The sequence below is a fragment of the Oncorhynchus clarkii genome, chromosome 26, assembly GCF_045791955.1.
Source record: "Oncorhynchus clarkii lewisi isolate Uvic-CL-2024 chromosome 26, UVic_Ocla_1.0, whole genome shotgun sequence".
Lineage (NCBI taxonomy): Eukaryota > Metazoa > Chordata > Actinopteri > Salmoniformes > Salmonidae > Oncorhynchus > Oncorhynchus clarkii.
In genome coordinates this window covers 24,253,063-24,270,387 of record NC_092172.1, presented here as the reverse complement: position 1 = coordinate 24,270,387, position 17,325 = coordinate 24,253,063, and the positions used below count along the sequence as shown (strand labels likewise).

Sequence of the window (17,325 nt, the reverse complement as noted above, 5' to 3'; positions counted from 1 at the left end):
CATACTATTTTCTCTGTAACTGTAGTATAGTTATTCACCGACCCTCTCACCTTTCATTTGTAGTGGAGACGATAATCACTGCAACAGATAGTAGATGGACACCACTGAGCACACACACAACTGTCGGTGTCACACCTTCTAATGAGCCACATGAATGTGTGTGCATAAGCACAGTGCTTGCAGTTGTGTGTCAATGTGGGAGAGATGCAGTATAGGCCACTGTGTGTTCATCTCTACAATGGAACCCCTGAGGGAAAAACAGACTGGAATGTTCCGTGATTCTTCGCTGAGAAGACCTGGAGTTATTCACCCAGAATTGCTGCATTGTCAGATATCTCTACTCCTCTCCCTAGTTCAGTATTACACCCTCAGAGCCCTGCACATCCTCTTCTCTGAGTACAGTACCTGTGTGCGTCTGACTGGAGTATAAATGTGGTTGAGAGAGAAGCCAGTTGGATGTAGTATACTGTACATTAGTATGCATCAGGAGGATCCATCTCTCTGTGCAGCCATAGCTGCTCTGTATCAAAGCAACAAGGATACTGTTGTGCTGCCAGTAAGGCACAGACAATTAAGGACATCCTATGGTCTCCCTCCCTACCCTGTGTATTTTGATCAAAGGCCTGCATTTGAGCGGAGGTCTACAGCCAACTGAGACATATCTCCAGACACAGCCTTGCATGCATTATTTATCTGAGAATTAAGGGGGAAATGTCTCCTGAGCCCAACTGCTGCCATGGCGCCTGGTCAAAGCCTTGCTTTCATTTCTGCCAGCAGATAGAATGAATGAGATCCAGTTGATGAAAATACATGACTTTTTAGGACCATTACAGATCAAACCTAACTCCACAAATATAACCAGAGCTTATATCTGAGAAATGATTTGACAGCTGTGGGGTACAGAGGCCCAGCAGTGACACATTTGTGCCCCCTGTGTCTCTTTCTAGGTACAGAGGCCTGGCCTGCAGTGACAAAACTGTCTTTGACTTGTGTAGTGACAGTAGATTGTTACAGCTGTTATGAATGAGTCCAAGCATAATGTGATTGGATTCCCATAGCCATCTGTTCCCCAGTCAATACAATTCTTTAGATAATGTAGAACCAGTCAAAGGACAACAGCTCATCTAAGTTTCCAGTAGCCGACACAGTAGACGTTCAGAGGCTATGCATTCAGACTCATGCACCACATCACGTTAAGGATTTCTCCAGTATACAGCCGTAGCAGTCAATGATACATTGTATGGTTATTTGGAGACAAAGCCAGGTAGAATGGTAATAGCATTTAAATGACTGTGCTTGACTTGAGTGCACTACACACTGTATTGTTTCCAGCCCAGCAACACCACACAGATGACTCAGAGTCAAGGCCACCGAGAACAAAGAGCCAAAAGTAGGAATTATCTTCAAGGGTTCTTTTCAAACCAAATCTCACAGTGATCCTCTGTTGATTTGTGAGACATTTGTGCAGGGTGCTATGGCAACCATGGCCCTGTCCTGCTCCCTCCCCTCCAGAGTTGTATTCTACATTCTGGAGACGGCCAATCAGATGTGAAGAACTGAAGTGCTGCCTGGCGTCTGACCCCATATTTCTGCTGTGATGATGGAGATGACAGGAATAACATGATCATCAGCCAGAGAGAGGTGAGCCACACGGGTACACTTACCCTCCATACAAGAACACATTTGTTCCTGTAAGGCAGATCTATCCAGCTGGAAGACAATAAGCTATAGTAGAATGAGTTACATCACCATTAAGACAGCCGTTTTCACGCAGACAGTTCAGAGGTGCTGTTAATGTTGGAATGTTATTAGTGAAGACAGTGGTCCATCCTCATTATGACAACAGGTGTTCAGTGGGTATAAAATGATGGAATCTTCTCATTTTATTCCTCTTTGATTGGATACATCCATTTTCTCAAAGCAAAAATCTCAAAGCAATATCTGCCAACACAACTGTTATTTTTCCACCTCGCTTCACAATACACGGTCAACAAAATATGAAGTTCACCAAATGCAGGACTTCTCAAAACAACTAAAACAAAAGGAATATTCTCTATTATAGTTGGCTGAATGACAGATTTTATTATAGCACCAGAAGCTATACATGGGGCAAGGGGCATGGACTTGAAAATAATAAAATATATGAATTGAATGTGCTGTACATAAAGTCTGCCAAAAGACAGGAGGTGGTACTTACAGACTCCACCATTGAGCAGAACACATGAATCTGTGACCCAAACATTGACCTAGAGAACAGTGAAGAGAAGAGTGAACGGCCTACCCACAATCCACCATGCTAGTAGGTCAGGTGGGCTGAGTGGAGACGCTCAACCAACACATTGGTTGACATTTGCAGAATGGGCATTGGGCAAGGTAGTGGGGAATGGTCAAGGAAAATGTGTCACCAACACCAAGAACTCTTGGAACATTAGGCCAAATGAGAACTAATCAAATCAAGAGGAGGAAAGGTTCTGGACCACAGGTTGGTCAAGAACCAATGTAGGCCTACAGTCTTCTTCAGTTCAAAACCAGCTAAGGGGATTATACATTCCTCTTTACATATACACACAGCTGTGCTGTCAGAGCATATTGACTTTACAGACATATAAAAATACTTGTCAACTAGTTTGATAAGAAAAGTATGTATAAAAGTATAAAGTAAAAACATTTAATCAAGTCCATCAAATAATCACTTTCATGTTTCTTTTTGTCTTATATTACATGATATAACAACACTACAATAGTTCATTGGTTTCTATTAAGCAGAAATACAGATCATATTGAAAAGGATGACAAGACAACAGAATGTGTGAATTGTCTTGATGTTAACTTTAAAGGTGAGAGGTCAGGTGATAACCTCCATGTGACTGTGGGAGTCATGGAAACAGCTCCCAAACTGGCCCAGAGTCACACCAATAACCTTGGAGGACATGAACACATCTCCAAGAATAATTGAAGGCAGTGTGTAACAAACAACCATGTCATTGAAATGAAGTTACAGTTTGTTTATGAGTGAGCTTCAACAGCTCAATACCTCTGTCTACTTTTAAGTAATAACTACGTTCCAAAAGAGAGCCAAATAGATGGTACAAAAATCAATGTTCCAACTGAGAGGGATTGATTTGAAAATATATGTCAGAGAGGAGCATTTCTGAAACTGGTCTGCTATTAACATCATCATTATCAGTGAGGTACATAAATACTACCCATGGTCTCTTCTGCACTGCTTGGCAAAGATTAAAAATATAAAGAGTTTAAAATGTTTAATTCTGATTAGGCCAACCTGACTCTGAGCTAGTCAACAACAACAGGTAAGAGTCAGAGAAGAGTTGTACAACTAAATAAATAAAACAGGTTTGATATCATGTTATTAGAAGCCTAAAGTCTATGAACCTTACAATACAAATACAGTAAACATTCCATATTTGGCCAGTGAGATGAGTGCAGAATCCATAGACATAGAAATGGATCCGCTGACGACGCTGGAAAGTTAAGTTGTCATAATAACTTTAGGGCTATCTAGGTTTATACTGTACAGTGTACATACTTGTATACATGTTATGTTCATAGAAGTCAAACCAAACTCATCAACCTTACACGCTGTACTGTGGCGATTTAATAAATCATTACAAATGCGTTTTCAAAATCACAACAAATGTCACTTATGTACAGTAGCGGATGAGCACATGGAAGTAAAAACGGATATGGCATGACATACACAGAGCTTCATAAGATCACCTCTCTATTCTGATGAGAAACTGGTAACTAGTAAACCTCGCATTGACATTCTGGATATATATATTTCTCATTCAATCTCTGCAAAAAGTACAAATGTCACTGCAAGGCAAGAAAAAGTCCTTCAGAATACAAAAAAATGATATTGTTTAGCTGATTTAAGAGGCAATGTTTAGTGTTAGGACTTTCTCATATGAATTGGATTATTGTTGAAGGTCAAGTGGTGTTTTTTAACATTTGGCGTTGTCAGTTTCTTCTAGAAGTGAAGTCCGGGGGCAGGGGGGGCAGTAGTTCCTGGTAACTACCACAGGAACTTCTGTTGAAGTCATGCACGTGGAGAAGGCAGCGCTCAGTCATCCATACAGGATGTCATGTCAGGCAGGAGGCGGGGACTTGTGACAGTAGCTGGGTGAGTGACAGTGATAAGGCCCACTCAGACGATCACACAATGGCAGCCACTCTTGTCCTTTTCTTTCCGCGTGGGTTCTGGCGAGGGTGGGCATTCCTGTTCCTGGAATTTCCTGTGAGGAGAAAGTGCATTATTACATTATGAGTAAGCAGAGATAGAAAGATTCTAACAAAATAATCTGACTCATTCAAGCAACAATTGTTTTGTTCTGGCTTTGAGTGTAGATGAGATCACATCCTGTCATTGACATTATGGCATTCTCACATATGAAATTCGGTACTCTGGTTCAGTTTTCTGGATCGTTTGTGAGAATTCTACAGAATACGTTTTGATTTCACAAAACCTGTAAATAAAAGTTTCAGGGTGCAATTAGCAAGACGCACATTCTACATCAGTGTTTTCCAACCCTGGTCCTCCAGTACCCCCAACAGTACACATGTTTATTGTAACCCTGGACAAGCACACCTGATTCAACTTGTTAACTAATCATCAAGCCCTCAATGAGTTGAATGAGGTGTGGTTGTCCAGGTCTACAATGAAACTGTGTAATGTTGGGGGTACTGGAGGACCATGGTTGGGAAACACTGTTCTACATGATGTTAGCAAGTTAGCTTGTTTAAAACGGGCAAAAAGTTCCACCTGTCTCGCACTACCACCTGGTACTCTAGTCCTGGGTCTTGAACCCGCTACTCACGCAGGACCAGGATTCGTTGCAGCTAGGGTTTGTTTCTGTTTCAAACATGCTTTATAGCTCAGATCAGGGTACCAAACTTTCCAGGGTCCAGATCATAAGGGGATATGTGAAAGTGCCCTTAGTGACATTCCATGTGGAAGTATTGCATAAAGTACCTTTCAAATGTACTTGAGAAAGACCGACTAGTGCTAGTGAAGGAACAAAAGCTGAAACTACTTCTTTTCCTCAACCCATTGCCACTGTATTCAGGGAGGTATAGTGGGATTGTGGTGCCACCTACAGTCAGTAATGAATCCACCCACCTGATTACTCTAACTAACTCTACAGTCAGTAATGAATCCCCCCACCTGATTACTCTAACCAACTCTACAGTCAGTAATGAATCCACCCACCTGATTACTCTAATAAACTCTACAGTCAGTAATGAATCCCCCCACCTGATTACTCTAACCAACTCTACAGTCAGTAATGAATCCACCCACCTGATTACTCTAATAAACTCTACAGTCAGTAATGAATCCACCCACCTGATTACTCTAACTAACTCTACAATCAGTAATGAATCCACCCACCTGATTACTCTAACTAACTCTACAGTCAGTAATGAATCCACCCACCTGATTACTCTAACCAACTCTACAGTCAGTAATGAATCCACCCACATGATTACTCTAACAAACTCTACAATCAGTAATGAATCCACCCACCTGGTTACTCTAACTAACTCTACAGTCAGTAATGAATCCCCCCACCTGATTACTCTAACTAACTCTACAGTCAGTAATGAATCCCCCCACCTGATTACTCTAACTAACTCTACAGTCAGTAATGAATCCCCCCACCTGATTACTCTAACTAACTCTACAGTCAGTAATGAATCCACCCACCTGGTTACTCTAACTTTAAAGTCAGTAATGAATCCACCCACATGATTACTCTAACTTTAAAGTCAGTAATGAATCCACCCACCTGATTACTCTAACTAACTCTACAGTCAGTAATGAATCCACCCACCTGATTACTCTAACCAACTCTACAATCAGTAATGAATCCACCCACCTGATTACTCTAACCAGCTCGTGGAAAGCCTGGTCTACATTCATACGGATTTTGGCTGAGGCCTCCATATACGTAACCTTGAGCTGTCTGGCCAGCTGCTGGCCCTCCTCCTGGGTCACCTGAAGGAACGAAACAGGTACAGGGATAGATAAATAGCATGTACTCCTTGGCATCACCCTGTGCCCCAGCTGGGTGAAGACTTGACTTTAGGACCAATAGAACGGTTTCAAATTATCAAACAAGAATCAGGAAACTAGTGACATCTGCTGGTGAGGTTGAGAAACACATGGGTCAGAGGGTTCACATCCAAGAGTGGGTCACTAAGAAATATGTAAACAATACAGCAAATGTATCACATTACATTTTACATTCAAATAGCACCTGATTTATATGTGCTTAGCTAGAATATTGTTGCTTCTGGTCCATCCTAAACTATTATGACAAGATTAGAGACCAGGGCCCGTATCCACCAAGCGTCTCTGTGTAGGAGTGCTGATCTAGGATCAGTTTAGCCTTTTAGTTCATAATAAATAAGATTGTATGGACAGATCCTGGATTAGCACTCCTACTCTGAGATACTTTGTGGATACGGGCTCAGACCTCATTGCAAAATCATTTATTCTACTGTCCTAAAACAGCTGAACCCATTGAGTTGCCAGTAATGGGTAGAACTGAATCATACTCCTTAACCAATATGTTAAAGACCACATTTAGACTAATTCATTTGGATGAATCATATTGAGTTATCAATTTTAACAGAGGCCCCACATTATATTCAGTCAATAAAAATAATTATGACAGTAATTGATGTGATAAATGCATTTATATTTGATCAGAAGAGAGAATGTGTTTTATTCCAGCAGATGACAGTGTGGAGTCATGTGGGAAAGTGAACTGCAGCTGAAAGCCAATGAAGGCCACGGAATGAGCCCTCTCCCTCCTCTTTTCCTCTGTCCCACAATGTTTTTGTTGGTCACCTTCTCTTTCTCTCTTTTTCTCACTCCCTCTTTGTCTACCCACATAGCTCCAGCCACCACCACCACTATCCATTTTCACATTTCAAAATGTAAATTAGAAATGACACATTTTTAAAGTTTGTTGCTTTATATTTACTTTCCTCACATCACCCTAACATGTATGTGTATTTGCGCTGTAGCTGGGCCGTTAGGAGGACTGCTACTCACCTGTCTCTGGAGCTCCAGATCGGCTTTATTGCCTACAAGGATCATGGGAAATTCATCACGGTCTTTGACTCTGAGGATCTGTCTTTGGAATTTGTAGATTTCTTCAAAGCTGTGAAACATAAAGCACGCAGCATCACTCGATGCCCCCAGTAAACTCTACACATTACCCAGCCAGAAGGGAGCTTGATTACAACACCAAACTGTGACAGAGCTCAGACATAAAGATAAAGCTGAGATAAAGCTGGTGCCTCTGTGGACCTCCCAGGAATGTTGTCTCACAGCCACAAAAAATGAACCCCCCCTGCCCTCCCCTCCCCCACTGCACTAAGGCAGAAGGGATTGACGTCTCTGTGAATCAGATAGGGTGGGTGAAGGGTGAAGGGAGGTACTCCAGAGCACAGACAGAGAAGTCAATGAACTCCTGTGGTACTGCATGCCTCAATGTTCCAGAAATGTTTGCATGAGCATTGCAGTAAAGCCTTGGTGAACTTGTGAGCAGCCTCAGCACAGGCTTGCCTGCCTTCCACTGACCAGGGAGGGGCCCTAAGCAGGTCTGTCCCTTTAACCAGAGCTTTGCTCCCCGTTGACTTGAGAGGCTTTTAGTGTAATACAAATATCATGCTAACTGTTTGAACCAAACGGCATACATAGAAATATCCCCCAGAGAGAAAGGGAAACAGAATGTAACCACACACCCAGGAGTGTGTTCTAGTGAATGGCCCCCGGCGGGCAGCTTGGCGATCACATAGTAAATCTGGAGAGCCTTGACTAACGTAAATGGAGGAAGAAAAGACTGTTTACAGCACGGAGAGAGGGGACTCTGAGGGGTGGGTTGAGACACACCACCATCACATTGCTGCACAGGGACCAGAGGGGTGACAAGGGCCCAAGACTGCCGACCACAGCACTACAGGACAGCACATATAGAGGGGATGCATTCATTCTCATGCAGGGGATTTAATGCAGGGTTTTTACACAGAAAACCAAAGCCTGTAAAGAGGTGGATGTTGAAAGAGAGGTATATGAGCAGAGGAGAACAAAAGAGAATGACGACACAGGTTGGCAAGAACGGAAGTGTGGGAGAACAAGAGAGAGTGAGTGAGAGAGATGTATGTGTTTAGCATGAGAGGGAGAGCGAGAGAGAGGAGCAGGCAGACAGAGGGAGAAAGAGAGCAATAGAGAAAAATGTAGACCAAGATAGGTGCAGATAGAGAGACGTGCAGACAAGAGAGAGTGAGAGAGAGGAAAGGGAAAACAGAGATAGGTGCAGACAGAGAGAGAGAGAGGGACAGTCAGGCAGACACAGAGAGAGGGACAGTCAGGCAGACACAGAGAGAGGGACAGTCAGGCAGACACAGAGAGAGGGACAGTCAGGCAGACACAGAGAGAGGGACAGTCAGGCAGACAGAGAGAGGCACAGACAGATAGAGAGGCAGCATGGGGGTGACACGTGACTGGGTTGTCACTCACCTTCCTCTGTCAGTGACTGAGAAGACAAGCAGGAAGCCCTCCCCTGTCCTCATGTATTGTTCTCTCATGGCTCCAAACTCTTCCTGTCCGGCCGTGTCCAGGACTAACAAACACAGGGACAGACACGTTAGACACACACACACACACACACACACACAGTAGCACTTCTCCTGAAAAAGGTACTGTACAAAACTAAACCCTCCAAGAGAACAGTAATCTCCTGTGAAGGCTGGAATTTCTCAATGAACATTAGTGTTGTGGTCAGATTTCTCCTGTTTGTTTACAGGCTGAGGGTCTATACTTACTGTCAAGCCGGGCCGCCCTCTCGTCAATGACACACTGCTTCGTATACGAGTCTTCAATCGTGGGATCATAGTCAGTGACAAAGTAGGACTGGAGAGAGAAAGAGGGAGAGAGAAAGAGGGAGAGTGAACATGGTGTACAGTAAGGACTGAGGAGACATACAGCAGAGAAGGCAGTGAGATAAACAACTGGCTTTGGCTCGGTCTTCTAGAGAGTAAACACTCCATCCATTTGTGTTGTTCAGTAACTCGTTGACCTCTACACTACTATGCAGCATGCAGGAGGTAAACACATAATCCTGACCCGTGTGTTGTGAAAGCCAGGGTAAATACGGACTCACATAACCACTCCACTGTTTCTGAGGGCCACAGGAAAACGAGGTCATCTGGAGTGTTCATGACCAAAACACTGCTAATGTCACTGGCACTTCTGTCGCCACTATTCCAACAATGACACTAATTAGCCATCTTCCAGAGGCTGGTAATGAAGCAGTGACTGGGACTGCCTGTCTGTAGGTAGAGACGGGGTTTGAAGCTGTGCATTTTATTACATTTTCTCTGCATGTTTTGGAGGCCGCTCCTGTGGGACTAGTTAAGTGACAGCTGAGAACGACATACAAAGCATGTCCTATATCAGAGTGGAACACAGTGCACTGGCTCCATGTGGACAGGAGGGGTGGACTCACTGCTGAGAACAACATTATGTCACTACAGGTACAAATACATTGACATTTGAGTCATTTAGCAGACGCTCTTATCCAGAGAAACTTACAAGAGCAATTAGGGTTAAGTGCCTTGCTCAAGGGCACATTGACAGATTTTTCACCTAGTAGGCTCAGGGATTCAAACCACTAACCCTTTGGTTACTGGCCTAACACTCTTAACCGCTAGGCTACCATGAATAAAACAGTCAAAGTTTGTTCCAACGCATGAATCATGTTTCCATTTTAAACAAATTATTGTGACAGGGGTGGATCTAATCTGGCAGTGAATTAAATCAGTGTATGTGTATTGATTCATGGCACATGGCCACCTATTTGACTGTTAAAATATGCATTGTCTTTTTCAGATAATCCACCGACGCAGATGGAAATATACTGCCTTCTCTCCCTGCCTCTTTCTCTCCCTGCCTCTTTCTCTCCCTGCCTCTTTCTCTCCCTGCCTCTTTCTCTCCCTGCCTCTTTCTCTCCCTGCCTCCTTCTCTCCCTGCCTCTTTCTCTCCCTGCCTCTTTCTCTCCCTGCCTCTTTCTCTCCCTGCCTCTTTCTCTCCCTGCCTCTTTCTCTCCCTGCCTCTTTCTCTCCCTGCCTCTTTCTCTCCCTGCCTCTTTCTCTCCCTGCCTCTTTCTCTCCCTGCCTCTTTCTCTCCCTGCCTCTTTCTCTCCATGCCTCTTTCTCTCCATGCCTCTTTCTCTCCATGCCTCTCCCTCTCTCGTCATGCCTCTCCCTCTCATGTCTCTCCCTCTCCCCCATGCCTCTCCCTATCCCCCATGCCTCTCCCTATCCCCCCATGCCTCTCCCTATCCCCCCATGCCTCTCCCTATCCCCCCATGCCTCTCCCTCTCCCCCATGCCTCTCCCTCTCTCCCCATGCCTTTCCCTCAACCCTCATGCCTATCCCTCTCTCGTCATGCCTCTCCCTCTCATGTCTCTCCCTCTCCCCCCATGCCTCTCCCTCTCTCCCTAGTCCTCTCTGTATGCGCTGCATGCATGCCAACATCACGTCCACTTGGCACTGTTCAATAATTCATCAGCGTTCCTGCATATCTCTGCAGCCTGCTCTGCTGCTCCACTCTCTCCATGCTGGTTCCCCTGATTGATGAGGCTGCAGAACAGTGAAGCGTAGGCTGAGAAAGAGAGAGCGAGACAGAGAGAGAGAGAAAGAGAGAATGTATATCCAGAAACAGCACTGGCTGTATCCAGTTGAAGTCAGAAGTTTACATACACCTTAGCCAAATACATTTCAACTCAGTTTTTCATAATTCCTGACATTTAATCCTAGTAAAAATTCCCTGTCTTAGGTCAGTTAGGATCACCACTTTATTTTAAGAATGTGAAATGTCAGAATAATAGTAGAGAGAATGATTTATTTCAGCTTTTATTTCTTTCATCACATTCCCAGAGGGTCAGAAGTTTACATACATTCAATTAGTATTTGGTAGCATTGCCTTTACATTGTTTAACTTGGGTCAAACGTTTCAGGAAGCCTTCCACAAGCTTCCCACAATAAGTTGGGTGAATTTTGACCCATTCCTCCTGACAGAGCTGGTAAAACTGAGTCAGGTTTGTTGGCCTCCTTGCTCGAACACGCTTTTTCAGTTCTGCCCACAAATGTCCATGGGATTGAGGTCAGGGCTTTGTGATGGCCACTCCAATACCTTGACTTTGTTGTCCTTAAGCCACTTCGCCACAACCTTGGAAGTATTCTTGGGGTAATTTGTGACCAAGTTTTAACTTCCTGACGGATGTCTTGAGATGTTGCTTCAATATATCCACATACATTTCCTACCTCATGATGCCATCTATTTTGTGAAGTGCACCAGTCCCTCCTGCAGCAAAGCACACCCACAACATGATGCTGCCACCCCCGTGCTTCACGGTTGGGATGGTGTTCTTCGGCTTGCAAGCCTCCCCCTTTTTCCTCCAAACATAATGATGGTCATTATAGCCAAACAGTTATATTTTTGTTTCATCAGAATAGAGGATATTTCTCCAAAAAGTATGATCTTTGTCCCCATGTGCAGTTACAAACTGTAGTCTGGCTTCTTTTATGGCGGTTTTGGAGCAGTGGCTTCTTCCTGGCTGAGCGGCCTTTCAGGTTATGTCGATATAGGACACATTTTACTGTGGATATAGATACTTTTGTACCTTTTTCCTCCAGCATCTTCACAAGGTCCTTTGCGGTTGTTCTGGGATTGATTTGCACTTTTCGCACCAAAGTACGTTCATTTCTAGGAGACAGAACGCCTCTCCTTCCTGAGCGGTATGACGGCTGCGTGGTCCCATGGTGTTTATACTTGCATACTATTGTTTGTACAGATGACCATGGTACCTTCAGGCATTTGTAAATTGCTCCCAAGGATGAACCAGACATGTGGAGGTTTACAATTTTCTTCTCTGGTCTTGGCTGATTTCTTTTGATTTTCCCATGATGTCAAGCAAAGAGGCACTGAGTTTGAAGGTAGGTCTTGAAATACATCCACAGGTACACCACCAATTGACTCAAATTATGTCAATTAGCCTATCAGAAGCTTCTAAAGCCATGACATGTTATTTTCTGGAATTTTCAACTTAGTGTAGGTAAACTTCTGACCCACTGGAATTGTGATGAGGAATTATGTGAAATAATCTGTCTAGAAACAATTGTTGGAAAAATGACTTGTGTCATGCACAAAGTAGATGTCCTAACCGACTTGCCAAAACTATAGTTTGTTAACAAGACATTTTTGGAGTGGTTGAAAAACTAGTTTTAATGACTCCAACCTAAGTGCATGTAAACTTCTGACTTCAACTGTATGTGATGGATCCTCATATGGCTCATTGGGTACATCACCATTAGCTCCATATTCAACACAGGATGACTCCCACTGTGGGGTGGGTGACTAACTGGGACAGCACAACCACAACAGCCTCCCAGGGTGGGAAGGAGCTTAGCTCACTGTTCTTCCCAGCACCATTCAGTCTTCACTGTATGTACAATTGTGTTTGTGCTATCATTCCAATTCCTTGTCAATCCTTGTCATGCTTGGCTTAACAAGGACAGCAATTGAGTTGGCAAGAGCACAAACAGATCTGGGACCAGGCCACTGAACTTCTATTGTGCAGCCTCACACCACCATCTCCATGACAACACTGGACAGCCATCACTGCACAGACAGCTGATCCTGTCCAGAGTCCAGACTGACCGGTCAGTCATTCAATCTGCAGGGGGTCTAAAGTCTGGTCTGCTTGCACACACACGCACACACACACACACACGCGCACGCACGCACTCACACACGCACACACACCTAGCCACCGACCCCCCACAGTGGACTCTCTTTGCATGGTGAAGTGTCCTGACCTTCAGTCGCACCTTAACACAGATGCCAGTGGGAACTGAAAAAAAAACACTCCCTGTTCAAACACTCCTAAAATGCAAATATTCTCCTCTCAAGTGAATTAACCAATTGCTTCAATGGTAGCTGAGCCTTTTTCATAGAATGACATTTAATTTGAATTTGGAGAGCAGCTGAGGTTAAATCCCTCTTTAACAAAACAGAGTGCTCCTGTAGTCTGACAGAGTTCAGCCAACCCTTCCATAAATGACTTCTGTTTTTGTGTGCACCAACGAGACAGCCTTAGACACATTTTCCATATGAGCAGCAGTGTGTGTGTTTGTGTGTGTATGTGTATATATATAGTATAGTGTAGAGCCTTGTATAGTGTAGAGCAGAGTATAGAGAAGAGTATAGAGTAGAGCATAGAGTAGAGAAGAGAGCATGGTGAGCATGGTGTAGAGCATGGTGAGCATGGTGTAGAGCATGGTGTAGAGCATGGTGAGCATGGTGTAGAGAAGAGCATGGTGTAGAGTAGAGCATGGTGTAGAGTAGAGCATGGTGTAGAGTATAGAGCATGGTGTAGAGTATAGAGCATGGTGTAGAGTATAGAGCATGGTGTAGAGTGTAGAGCATGGTGTAGAGAAGAGCATGGTGTAGAGTAGAGCATGGTGTAGAGTATAGAGCATGGTGTAGAGTATAGAGCATGGTGTAGAGTATAGAGCATGGTGTAGAGTAGAGCATGGTGTAGAGTATAGAGCATGGTGTAGAGTATAGAGCATGGTATAGAGTATAGAGCATGGTGTAGAGTGTAGAGCATGGTGTAGAGTATAGAGCATGGTGTAGAGTATAGAGCATGGTGTAGAGTATAGAGCATGGTGTAGAGCATGGTGTAGAGTATAGAGAAGAGTATAGAGTAGAGCATAGAGTAGAGAAGAGAGCATGGTGTAGAGTAGAGCATGGTGTAGAGTATAGAGCATGGTGTAGAGTGTAGAGCATGGTGTAGAGTATAGAGCATGGTGTAGAGTGTAGAGCATGGTGTAGAGTATAGAGCATGGTGTAGAGTGTAGAGCATGGTGTAGAGTATAGAGCATGGTGTAGAGTATAGAGCATGGTGTAGAGTGTAGAGCATGGTGTAGAGTATAGAGCATGGTGTAGAGTATAGAGCATGGTGTAGAGTATAGAGCATGGTGTAGAGTGTAGAGCATGGTGTAGAGTATAGAGCATGGTATAGAGCATGGTGTAGAGTATAGAGCATGGTATAGAGTGTAGAGCATGGTGTAGAGAAGAGCATGGTGTAGAGTAGAGCATGGTGTAGAGTATAGAGCATGGTGTAGAGTATAGAGCATGGTGTAGAGTATAGAGCACGGTGTAGAGTATAGAGCATGGTGTAGAGTGTAGAGCATGGTGTAGAGTATAGAGCATGGTGTAGAGTATAGAGCATGGTGTAGAGTATAGAGCATGGTGTAGAGAAGAGCATGGTGTAGAGTAGAGCATGGTGTAGAGTATAGAGCATGGTGTAGAGTATAGAGCATGGTGTAGAGTATAGAGCATGGTGTAGAGTGTAGAGCATGGTGTAGAGAAGAGCATGGTGTAGAGTAGAGCATGGTGTAGAGTATAGAGCATGGTGTAGAGTATAGAGCATGGTGTAGAGTATAGAGCATGGTGTAGAGTAGAGCATGGTGTAGAGTATAGAGCATGGTGTAGAGTATAGAGCATGGTGTAGAGTATAGAGCATGGTGTAGAGTGTAGAGCATGGTGTAGAGTATAGAGCATGGTGTAGAGTATAGAGCATGGTGTAGAGTATAGAGCATGGTGTAGAGCATGGTGTAGAGTATAGAGAAGAGTATAGAGTAGAGCATAGAGTAGAGAAGAGAGCATGGTGTAGAGTAGAGCATGGTGTAGAGTATAGAGCATGGTGTAGAGTGTAGAGCATGGTGTAGAGTATAGAGCATGGTGTAGAGTGTAGAGCATGGTGTAGAGTATAGAGCATGGTGTAGAGTGTAGAGCATGGTGTAGAGTATAGAGCATGGTGTAGAGTATAGAGCATGGTGTAGAGTGTAGAGCATGGTGTAGAGTATAGAGCATGGTGTAGAGTATAGAGCATGGTGTAGAGTATAGAGCATGGTGTAGAGTGTAGAGCATGGTGTAGAGTATAGAGCATGGTATAGAGCATGGTGTAGAGTATAGAGCATGGTATAGAGTGTAGAGCATGGTGTAGAGAAGAGCATGGTGTAGAGTAGAGCATGGTGTAGAGTATAGAGCATGGTGTAGAGTATAGAGCATGGTGTAGAGTATAGAGCACGGTGTAGAGTATAGAGCATGGTGTAGAGTGTAGAGCATGGTGTAGAGTATAGAGCATGGTGTAGAGTATAGAGCATGGTGTAGAGTATAGAGCATGGTGTAGAGTATAGAGCATGGTGTAGAGTATAGAGCATGGTGTAGAGTATAGAGCATGTTGTAGAGTGTAGAGCATGGTGTAGAGTATAGAGCATGGTGTAGAGTATAGAGCATGGTGTAGAGTATAGAGCATGGTGTAGAGAAGAGCATGGTGTAGAGTATAGAGCATGGTGTAGAGTATAGAGCATGGTGTAGAGTATAGAGCATGGTGTAGAGTGTAGAGCATGGTGTAGAGTATAGAGCATGGTGTAGAGTATAGAGCATGGTGTAGAGTATAGAGCATGGTGTAGAGCATGGTGTAGAGTATAGAGAAGAGTATAGAGTAGAGCATAGAGTAGAGAAGAGAGCATGGTGAGCATGGTGTAGAGAAGAGCATGGTGTAGAGAAGAGCATGGTGTAGAGTATAGAGCATGGTGTAGAGTATAGAGCATGGTGTAGAGTGTAGAGCATGGTGTAGAGTATAGAGCATGGTGTAGAGCATGGTGTAGATTATGGTGTAGAGTATAGAGCATGATGTAGAGTATAGAGCATGGAGTAGAGTAGAGCATGGTGTAGAGTATAGAGCATGGTGTAGAGTATAGAGCATGGTGTAGAGCATGGTGTAGAGAAGAGCATGGTGTAGAGTATAGAGCATGGTGTAGAGTATAGAGCATGATGTAGAGTGTAGAGCATGGTGTAGAGTATAGAGCATGGTGTAGAGTGTAGAGCATGGTGTAGAGTATAGAGCATGATGTAGAGTATAGAGCGTGGAGTAGAGTATAGAGCATGGTGTAGAGTATAGAGCATGGTGTAGAGTATAGAGCATGGTGTAGAGAATGTTGTAGATTATGGTGTAGAGTATAGAGCATGATGTAGAGTATAGAGCATGGAGTAGAGTAGAGCATGGTGTAGAGTATAGAGCATGGTGTAGAGTGTAGAGCATGGTGTAGAGTATAGAGCATGGTGTAGAGTATAGAGCATGGTGTAGAGTATAGAGCATGGTGTAGAGAAGAGCATGGTGTAGAGTAGAGCATGGTGTAGAGTATAGAGCATGGTGTAGAGTATAGAGCATGGTGTAGAGTATAGAGCATGGTGTAGAGCATGGTGTAGATTATGGTGTAGAGTATAGAGCATGATGTAGAGTATAGAGCATGGTGTAGAGTGTAGAGCATGGTGTAGAGTATAGAGCATGGTGTAGAGCATGGTGTAGATTATGGTGTAGAGTATAGAGCATGATGTAGAGTATAGAGCATGGAGTAGAGTAGAGCATGGTGTAGAGTATAGAGCATGGTGTAGAGTATAGAGCATGGTGTAGAGTATAGAGCATGGTGTAGAGCATGGTGTAGAGAAGAGCATGGTGTAGAGTATAGAGCATGGTGTAGAGTATAGAGCATGATGTAGAGTGTAGAGCATGGTGTAGAGTATAGAGCATGGTGTAGAGTGTAGAGCATGGTGTAGAGTATAGAGCATGATGTAGAGTATAGAGCGTGGAGTAGAGTATAGAGCATGGTGTAGAGTATAGAGCATGGTGTAGAGTATAGAGCATGGTGTAGAGCATGGTGTAGATTATGGTGTAGAGTATAGAGCATGATGTAGAGTATAGAGCATGGAGTAGAGTAGAGCATGGTGTAGAGTATAGAGCATGGTGTAGAGTATAGAGCATGGTGTAGAGTATAGAGCATGGTGTAGAGCATGGTGTAGAGCATGGTGTAGAGTAGAGCATGGTGTAGAGTAGAGCATGGTGTAGAGTATAGAGCATGGTGTAGAGTAGAGCATGGTGTAGAGTATAGAGCATGGTGTAGAGTAGAGCATGGTGTAGAGCATGGTGTAGAGTATACATCATAGTGTAGAGTAGAGCATGGTGTAGAGTAGAGCATGGTGTAGAGTATAGAGCGTGGTGTAGAGCATAGTATAGAGTATAGAGCATGGTGTAGATTATGGTGTAGAGTATAGAGCATGGTGTAGAGCATAGTGTAGACTATAGAGCATGGTGTAGATTATGGTGTAGAGTAGAGCATGGTGTAGAGTAGAGCATGGTGTAGAGTAAAGTATAAAGCAGA

The 17,325-nt window shown here is 43.8% G+C and overlaps 1 protein-coding gene across 1 annotated transcript in view; it reads right to left on the bottom strand.

The window, feature by feature from the left end:
• Positions 1 to 2,059: 2,059 nt before the first annotated feature.
• The window catches only part of LOC139384757 (ras-related protein R-Ras2), a 41,215-nt gene continuing 25,949 nt past the window's right edge, over positions 2,060 to 17,325 (bottom strand). The window contains exons 2-6 of the mRNA XM_071129630.1: positions 8,857 to 8,944; positions 8,552 to 8,654; positions 7,082 to 7,190; positions 5,898 to 6,016; positions 2,060 to 4,256 (exon numbers count right to left, since the gene is read on the bottom strand). Of these exons, the coding sequence (XP_070985731.1) occupies positions 4,169 to 4,256; positions 5,898 to 6,016; positions 7,082 to 7,190; positions 8,552 to 8,654; positions 8,857 to 8,944 (507 nt within the window). The 3' untranslated portion in view covers positions 2,060 to 4,168. The remainder of the gene's footprint in view (positions 4,257 to 5,897; positions 6,017 to 7,081; positions 7,191 to 8,551; positions 8,655 to 8,856; positions 8,945 to 17,325) is intronic.